This window comes from Antechinus flavipes, chromosome 2 (genome assembly GCF_016432865.1).
Source record: "Antechinus flavipes isolate AdamAnt ecotype Samford, QLD, Australia chromosome 2, AdamAnt_v2, whole genome shotgun sequence".
Lineage (NCBI taxonomy): Eukaryota > Metazoa > Chordata > Mammalia > Dasyuromorphia > Dasyuridae > Antechinus > Antechinus flavipes.
The window spans coordinates 41,637-50,138 of record NC_067399.1 but is presented as its reverse complement, the minus strand read 5'-3'; the positions used below and the strand labels follow the sequence as shown (position 1 = coordinate 50,138).

The 8,502-nt window shown below is 50.0% G+C and overlaps 2 gene segments (V, D, J or C); both read right to left on the bottom strand.

Moving 5' to 3' along the window:
• Positions 1-551: 551 nt before the first annotated feature.
• LOC127552306 (immunoglobulin kappa variable 3-20-like) lies at positions 552-1,474 on the bottom strand. The segment is given in 2 exon segments: positions 552-1,039; positions 1,358-1,474. Coding segments are annotated over 2 exon segments (537 nt in total).
• Positions 1,475-5,236: 3,762 nt separating this feature from the next.
• On the bottom strand, positions 5,237-6,829 carry LOC127547226 (immunoglobulin kappa variable 3-11-like). The segment is given in 2 exon segments: positions 5,237-6,394; positions 6,712-6,829. Coding segments are annotated over 2 exon segments (531 nt in total).
• Between the last annotated feature and the right edge of the window lie 1,673 nt (positions 6,830-8,502).

Genomic DNA, 8,502 nt, shown 5'->3' with positions numbered 1-8,502 from the left:
ACCCAAGGCCTGATGGGAAATGCACTCTACTCACACCCATGAGCCTGAGAGCCAGTGAGGGCCTGGTCCTGGAGATTCAGGAAATAATGAGGCTCCTACTAGGGGTGACTGGTCTGTATCATGGCAGCCCCAGGGGCAGTGAGAGGATGCAGCGCTGGGCCTGGAATCCCCAAGAATTGTGTTCCTAACTTCAACTCTAACCCTAGACACTTAGTAGCCATGAGGCTCTGAACAAGTCACTGAATCCTGTTTCCATCAGTTTCCTTATTTGTGAGTGAGCTGGAGGAAGAAATGGCAAAACCCTGTGGTATCTCTGCTAGGAAACCTCCAGTGGGGTCACAGAGACTCAGACTTAGTGAAGAACAACAACAAGTCTCTGTCATTGCTACAGAGATCTAGAGCAAAGCTCCTCAACAGGCCCTTGGGCTCCCCACAAAGGAAACTTCAAAGATACCAAGGGACCTGAAATGTCAGCATTTCCCTTAGGGACTTTTCTCTTGGTTTCCCAGGGGCTGTGCTCCCTCCCCTCTGCCTTGCCCAGGGGCTTGTGATCACAAGTTAGAAAGAAGTAACCTGGGGGACCAGAAAGGGGAAGCCCTGGGAGGTGAGAGCCTGCCCAGAGAGCAGGGGCTGCTCTGCCCTGGGGACCCCGAGGAGGCACCTGCTGCTCTGAGCTGAGTCTCCTGGACGCACTGGGGAGGTTTTTGTTCCGGCCTGAAGCACTGTGGGAGAGGGGAGCTATTACTCTGCTGACAGTAATAATGTGCAGCATCCTCAGGCTCCAGGCTGCTGATGGTGAGTCTGAAATCTGTCCCAGACCCACTGCCACTGAACCGGGCAGGGACCCCGGATGCCAGGCTGTTAGCACCATAGATGAGGAGCCTGGGGGCCTGTCCAGGTTTCTGCTGGTACCAGTGCAAGAAGCTAGTACTAGAACTAGATACACTCTGACTGGCCTTGCAGCTGATGGTGACTCTCTCCCCTGGAGATGCGGACAAGGAGGCTGGAGACTGGGTCAGCACAATGGCTCCTCGGGAATCTAGGGAAGCAACAGAATTAGAGGAAGACAGAAATGTGGGAAGGTCCAATTTAAAGAACATGAATGAGACAAGTTTGTGGAGACTCCAGAAATCCCAAATGACTGACAAGTAGCTGTATTGGGTGTCAACATGAGACAGAAACCACCTTTTCCACAGACCGCACAAGGTTTACAATCAGGGCTGTGGTCACGTTTGCCAGCCCCCATCTGCCCGTCTTGTGCCCCAGCGTGTGCCCCCATTGTACCAAGGAGCCGTCACTTTTACATCCCTGAAAACCTGGGACCTTCCCACCCCTTCCCTGCCCTCCTGGGCCTTACCCTGAGCCCAGAGCACCAGGAGCCAGAGCAGCTGCCATGGGGAGCTCATCCTGGCCTTCAGAGACTGAGCAGAGAGCAGCCAGAGCCCTGAGGGGCAGGAAGGAGGGAGGAAGCTTTTATGTCCTGGGCAGGGCTCCCTGCGGCTCCCTCGGGCTCCAGATGCAAAAGAGCCCCAGGTGTGGGAGGAGCCTCCCCTCAGGGACCCCGGAGCCCCAGGGAGTCCCCCTGGCTGAGCCTGGCTCTGGGGGAGGGGCCCCCTCTGCTCTGTCCCCAGGGGGAGACTCAGGACCAAGGGCAAGGTCACGTCTAGTGCCTCAGGATGATGGTGCAGCCGGTTCTGGACAAATGAAGGCAGTTTCTCTCTCCCCCAGGACTAGATTCCCCTTAACCCTGAGGGAGCTCCCAGCCCTGGGGAGGAGGCAGAGAGGGCCCGAGCTCCCAGCCTGGAGACCTGGGAGGTGCCTCCCTGATGCTGCTCCTGGACCTGCCCCACTGCCGCCCTCTGCTGGAGAAGGGGAGAACTCCAGGGGGCAGGGAGGGGTCTGGCTCAGACTGGACAGATCCTGGCCTGGGACCCGGGAAAAGCCTGTTCGAGCCTGGCTCCTGGTCAATGGGCTTTGTCAGTCCCTGGGGGATCCTGCCCTTGTCTGAGGCCTGTGGGGAAGAGCATTCGGTCTGTCCTTGTCCCCATGTCCCATCCTGACACGCCCTGGAGGCTCTGACAGTTTCTAGAAATGAGGCTCTGGGCAAAGAGGGCTCAGGGGGAGGCTCTGATGGGAGCGTAACTAGCTCAGAAACAGGGACCAGAAGCCTGGGCCGCCATTCCCTTCTACCCTGGGCGACTGCAACAGCCCCTGTCTGATCCCCCGCCTCCAGGCTCTCTCTCTCCTCTCAATCTATAGTGAACAAACACAGGAAAAAGCATTCGAGTCATACTTGGGTTTAAAAAAACATTTTTCTAAATAAAGATAAAAAGAATTTTAATGCTTTTCTATTCTGACTTTCAAATTCTCCCTCTCCCTCTTCTCCCCACTCACTGAGAAGTCCAGCAACATGATTCAGGTTATATGTGTGCAATAATGCTAAACATGTTTCAGCAATAATCATGGTGGGAAAGGAAACAGATAAAAAAGAAAAAGAAAGTAACATGTTATGATTTTTTCTACATTCAGAAATCGCAGCTGGAAAATGAGCCTTATTACCTTATACACAAAACAAAATGCTACACACTGGGGAAAGTAATGGAAAAATAGAAACTGTCTCTATACATCAGGTCCTCAGAATTCAAGGCAAAATGCAACATAACAATCTTTCCTTTTATTACTATTATCTACTATTTACTATCTTAAAGGTTGCAAAGTACATTAAAATGTTCTCACTTTTTCTCTAGAATTTCGGTGGGAGCTGGGAGCCAGTAACTAATACCACTGATGTGCCCATCGATTCATGGGGATTCATGTAGGAATTCTACCTATAGGATACAGGAATTTTATGTAGATGAAGAAACTGAGACAGTCAAAGAAAGAGACACGGTGAGGCCTTCACAGCTACTAAATGTCTGAGACATTGTTTAAACTCAGATCCTCCTGAATCCAGGTCCAGGCTCCATTCATTGCACCACCATATGTCAATATGTCAATTAATGTTGATATCCATTTCGCTAGATCTGGTTTGCTGTGATTAGCTCCCAAACTTCGGCTTATGCAACTTAGCCTCTTCCCTATAGCATGTAGTCCTAGAGAGCTGCCTTTAGCATTCACCTATTAATAAATTATAGAAAAGTACATAATATTCATTTGATTTAAACTACATTTAAAATCCAGGGTGTCCTTTACACCCTGGGGGGGACACAGACTTTTCAGAAGCTCATTAAGATAGAAAAGATTCAGCTTCCAGCTATCTCATTCAGAGCTCAGAACCCCCTTTCTACTGGGCTTCAGGAGCCAAGGTGATGTCTCCTGTTTATATCATCAGGTTATAAGTGCTCTCTTCTCAATATAAGAAACAACAGAGGATTGGGAGGGTTTGTAAGAGAATCTGGTTTGAGGCTCAAGTTCCCACAATTTCCTCCATCCGGAGGTGAAACAGCTCAGGCCCAGCACAAGCTGGCAGATCTCGGGGGGCACAGTCATGGGCTGCAGTAGATGCACTTCGAAGTCTGTGGGAAAGAGCAGTCATGTCCCCTCGTTACAGCAAATATAAGGGAAAGCTGCTTCTTGGGGACCTCAGTGACTTCCACAAATGGAAAGTAGCTCAGTGTTAAATTTATATCACTGGCTTCCTGGCTCATGGGGACAATAGTCAGGCCATAGGCATCTGTAACAGTCCCAGAAATGGGCTCTCGTTCTGCCTGCTGCAGACAGGGGAATCCTGGCTCCAGGGTTAAGGATTCTTTTCTTGTGTGAAATAAATGTTGTGGCTCCTAAGTCCTAATAAAAAGTGAACACGGGTACTTTCTGGATCAGGGTTATGGGTGTGGGAGGCAATGGATGGGAAACATCAAGAAAGGCCTCAGGATGGACTTCACTTGCAGGTTTTCTTGCCAGTTCATTTTTCTGAGTGTGTGAAAGGTGAAGAACTTACAGATTAAGCACATATTGATCAGAGACTGTTAACTAAAGCAGATCAGTCCTATAGGGCCCGGTCACGTGATTTTAGATGAGACCTGGACTGCATTCCATTGTCCAAAGAAGGAGTTAAGTGGCCGGAGCTGTCTATCACCTTTTTCTCTGCATTCCACTGACCAAATAGGGGATAAAGGTTTATGTGACCAATCACAGCCTATAGAGTATGGGATTTGGGGGGTTCTTTGTCTGAAATGTATAAAAGTTGTCAGCATCTTCAAGTGAATGACTCTCTCTCCTGTGGGTATCCTTGCTGTCCTTTCGGTCCCACAGGCCAGGATGGTCCACTTCTCAAGATTCTAATAAATGCTTTCTGTGCATCATTTGGAGCGACTCCTGAGTAGTCAGTTTGGGTAGGTGCAATTGCCCCAAAAAATTTTGGGTGCTCGTCCGGGATGGTGTCTTTTGGGGAGACCTTGAGCAGAGGCAGGTGCCCACAAAGGAATTTTTCCTGTGGTCTCCGACTCAAGTGTGCGCATCCTCCCTCCCTGTCAGACAACGTACTGAAGCAGACAGACTCATTGATGTACAGAAACTAATACTTTGGAAGAAACGAATGTCCTGACTGGCCAGCGCAGTTTAGAATCCACACCGTGTGGATCGGTGAGCTCTTCGAATAGTTTGAGGATCTTATTGGCTGGGTTTTAGAGAACCCGAGTGAATAGCTCTCGCTAAATTTTGTTGAGGGCTGGACTGTGACAGGCCCAGGTGGTAAAGAATTGTCAAGGGAGGCTGCCGAGAAACTGCTGAACTTAGTTTGGGGAATAAGTAACATGGGAAATCACAGTCCAAAAATGAGTGTCAGGACCTTAGCCAGGAAATTCTAGTCGACAGCCCATTAGGAAGTCGACTTAAGGACTTGGAGGAACTTACCGCTCTCCAAAAGGAGGGAGCACACTCAGCTCTGGCCACAGGCTCAGGCTCATGAAGCAGAAAATGAAGAAATTTGCAGAAACAATTTGATGTTTTATCTCAGCTCTGCAGAGAGCCTACAATTCCCTCAGAGTCTATAGAGAAAAGCCTGACCTGGGGCTGGGCCGGCCCTCCTCCTTGGTGGCCAACTTCTCCAGCTGCAGGAGCTCCAGGCTCCCCTGCTCCCAGTCAGCTCTGCCTGAGGGAGCAGCATCCCTGTGATGCGCTTTGGGTGCTCTAGGTTCCTGGTGGCCTAGAGGTTAGTGGCTGTAAGAGCTGCTGAGAATCCCCTTTAACTCAGCCACGGATTTTAGGAGGGAAAGAATTCACTCATTCCCGAATATTTGTTGCAAAATGAAAGTTTATTGTTGGCTAGAAATCAGTTATCCAGAGACTGACTTCTGTAGTGGCAGATCTATGGGAAATGGAGTTTTGCACTGAGAAAATGCAGTTCTCAATGGATAGAAGGTCCTGGAAGCAAAGGAGCTGCCGAGATCCATCTGCAAGGACCTTCATTGAAGGAAGCTGTTATGTTGGGCCTTAGGAGGGGCTGGGACAAACCAGATCTCCTGTTAGAATTAACAGCATTTCAAAGTGGGGTTTTGTGGCAGGATTTCTAATCACATCCAAGGTCCTGCATCCTGCAAAGATAACGTGTCTGTGGGGGATATGGCTTCCCCAGGAATGGCTGAGATTCTGAAAGGGATCACAGATCAATAGGAAATACAGTGTCTTAAAAGGACACCAGCTGCTTTAATATTTCTGCCAGGAAAACCCCCAGGGGGTCACAGAGACTCATACATGGCTGAAGACCAGCAGTGAGCTACAGAGACCTAGAGGAAAGCCTCCTCAACGGGAACTTGGGCTCCTCAGAAAAGAAACGCTTTCTGTTGAGGCAAAATATAACAAATAGACCTGAAATATCAGCATTTCTTTGTTACGTTTTCCCCCTTGTTTCTCCTGGGTTTGTGCTGCCTTCCCTCTGCCTTGGATGTGCAGACAGGGATTGTGATCATAAGTTAGAAAGGAGGGATCTGGGGGACCAGAAAGGGGAAGCCCTGGGAGGTGTGAGCCTGCCCAGAGAGCAGGGGCTGCTCTGCCCTGGGGACCCCGAGGAGGCACCTGCTGCTCTGAGCTGAGTCCCCTGGACACACTGGGGAGGTTTTTGTTCGGGCCTGAAGCACTGTGGGAGGGCTATTATAACTCTGCTGACAGTAATAATGTGCAGCGTCCTCAGGCTCCAGGCTGCTGATGGTGAGGGTGAAATCTGTCCCAGACCCACGGCCACTGAACCGGGCAGGGACCCCGGATGCCAGGTTAGAAGCACCATAGATGAGGAGCCTGGGGGCTTGGCCAGGTTTCTGCTGGTACCAGTACAAGAAGCTAGTACCATAAGAATTTGTTACACTCTGACTGGCCTTGCAGCTGATGGTGACTGTCTCTCCTGGAGATGCGGACAAGGAGGCTGGAGACTGGGTCAGCACAATGGCTCCTTGGGAATCTGGGAAAGCAACAGAATTAGAGGAAGACAGAAATGTGGGAATGTACAATTTAAAGAACATGAAGGAGACAATATTTCAGAGACCCCAGAAATCCCAAATGACTGACAAGTCGTTGTATTAAGTGTCGACATGAGGCAGAAACCACCTTTTCCACAGACCGCACAAGGTTTATAATCAGGGCTTTGGTCATGTTTCCCAGCCTCCATCTGCCCGTCTTGTGCCCCAGCGTGTGCCCCCATTGTATCAAGGAGCCGTCACTTTTACATCCCTGAAAACCTGGGACCTTCCCACCCTTTCCCTGCCCTCTGGGCCTTACCCTGAGCCCAGAGCACCAGGAGCCAGAGCAGCTGCCATGGGGAGCTCATCCTGGCCTTCAGAGACTGAGCAGAGAGCAGCCAGAGCCCTGAGGGGCAGGAAGGAGGGAGGAAGCTTTTATGTCCTGGGCAGGGCTCCCTGAGGCTCCCTTGGGGCTCCAGATGCAAAAGAGCCCCAGGTGTGGGAGGAGCCTCCCCTCAGGGACCCGGGAGCCCCAGGGAGTCCCCCTGGCTGAGCCTGGCTCTGGGGGAGGGGCCCCCTCTGCTCTGTCCCCAGGGGGAGACTCAGGACCAAGGGCAAGGTCACATCTAGTGCCTCAGGATGATGGTGCAGCCGGTTCTGGACAAATGAAGGCAGTTTCTCTCTCTCCCCCAGGACTAGGTTCCTCTTAACCCTGAGGGAGCTCCCAGCCCTGGGGAGGAGGCAGAGAGGGCCCGAGCTCCCAGCCTGGAGACCTGGGAGGTGCCTCCCTGAAGCTGCTCCTGGGCCTGCCCCACTGCCGCCCTCTGCTGGAGAAGGGGAGAACTCCAGGGGGCAGGGAGGGGTCTGGCTCAGACTGGACAGATCCTGGCCTGGGACCCGGGAAAAGCCTGTTCGAGCCTGGCTCCTGGTCAATGGGCTTTGTCAGTCCCTGGGGGATCCTGCCCTTGTCTGAGGCCTGTGGGGAAGAGCATTTGGTCTGTCATTGTCCCCATGTCCCATCCTGACACGCCCTGGAGGCTCTGACAGTTTCTGGAAATGAGGCTCTGGGCAAAGAGGGCTCAGGGGGAGGCTCTGATGGGAGCGTAACTAGCTCAGAAACAGGGACCAGAAGCCTGGCCGCCATTCACTTCTACCCTCAGCGACTACAACAGCCCCTGTCTGATCCCCCGCCTCCAGGCTCTCCTCTCTCCACTCAATCTATAGTGAACAAACACAGGAAAAAGCATTCGAGTCATACTTGGGTTTAAAAAAACATTTTTCTAAATAAAGATAAAAAGAATTTCTAATGCTTTTCTATTCTGACTTTCAAATTCTCCCTCTCCCTCTTCTCCCCACTCACTGAGAAGTCCAGCAACATGACTCAGGTTACACGTGTGCAATAATGCTAAACTTGTTTCAGCAATAATCATGGTGGGAAAGGAAATAGAGAAAAAAGAAAAAGAAAATAAAATGTTATGATTTTTTCTACATTCAGAAATCGCAGCTGGAAAATGAGCCTTATTACCTTATACACAAAACAAAATGCTACACACTGGGGAAAGTAATAGAAAAATAGGAACTGTCTGTACCACAGGTCCTCAGAATTCAAGGCAAAATGCAACATCATAAGCTTTTCTTTTATTACTATTAGCTACTATTGACTACCTTAAAGGTTGCAAAGTACATTAAAATGTTCTCCCTTTTTCTCTAGAATTTCGGTGGGAGCTAGGAGCCAGTAACTAAAACCACTGATGTGCCCATCGATTCATGGGGATTCATATAGGAATTATACCTATAGGATATAGGGATTTTATGTAGATGAAGAAACTGAGAAAATCAAAGAAAGAGACACGGTGAGGCCTTCACAGCTACTAAATGTCTGAGACATTGTTTAAACTCAGATCCTCCTGAATCCAGGTCCAGGCTCCATTCATTGCACCACCATATGTCAATATGTCAATTAATGTTGATATCCATTTTGCTAGATCTGGTTTGCTGTGATTAGTTCCCAAACTTCCGCTTATGCAACTTAATATCTTTCCTATAGCATGTAGTCCTAGAGAGCTGCCATTAGCCCTCACATAGCAATGAATCAGAGAAAAGTACACAT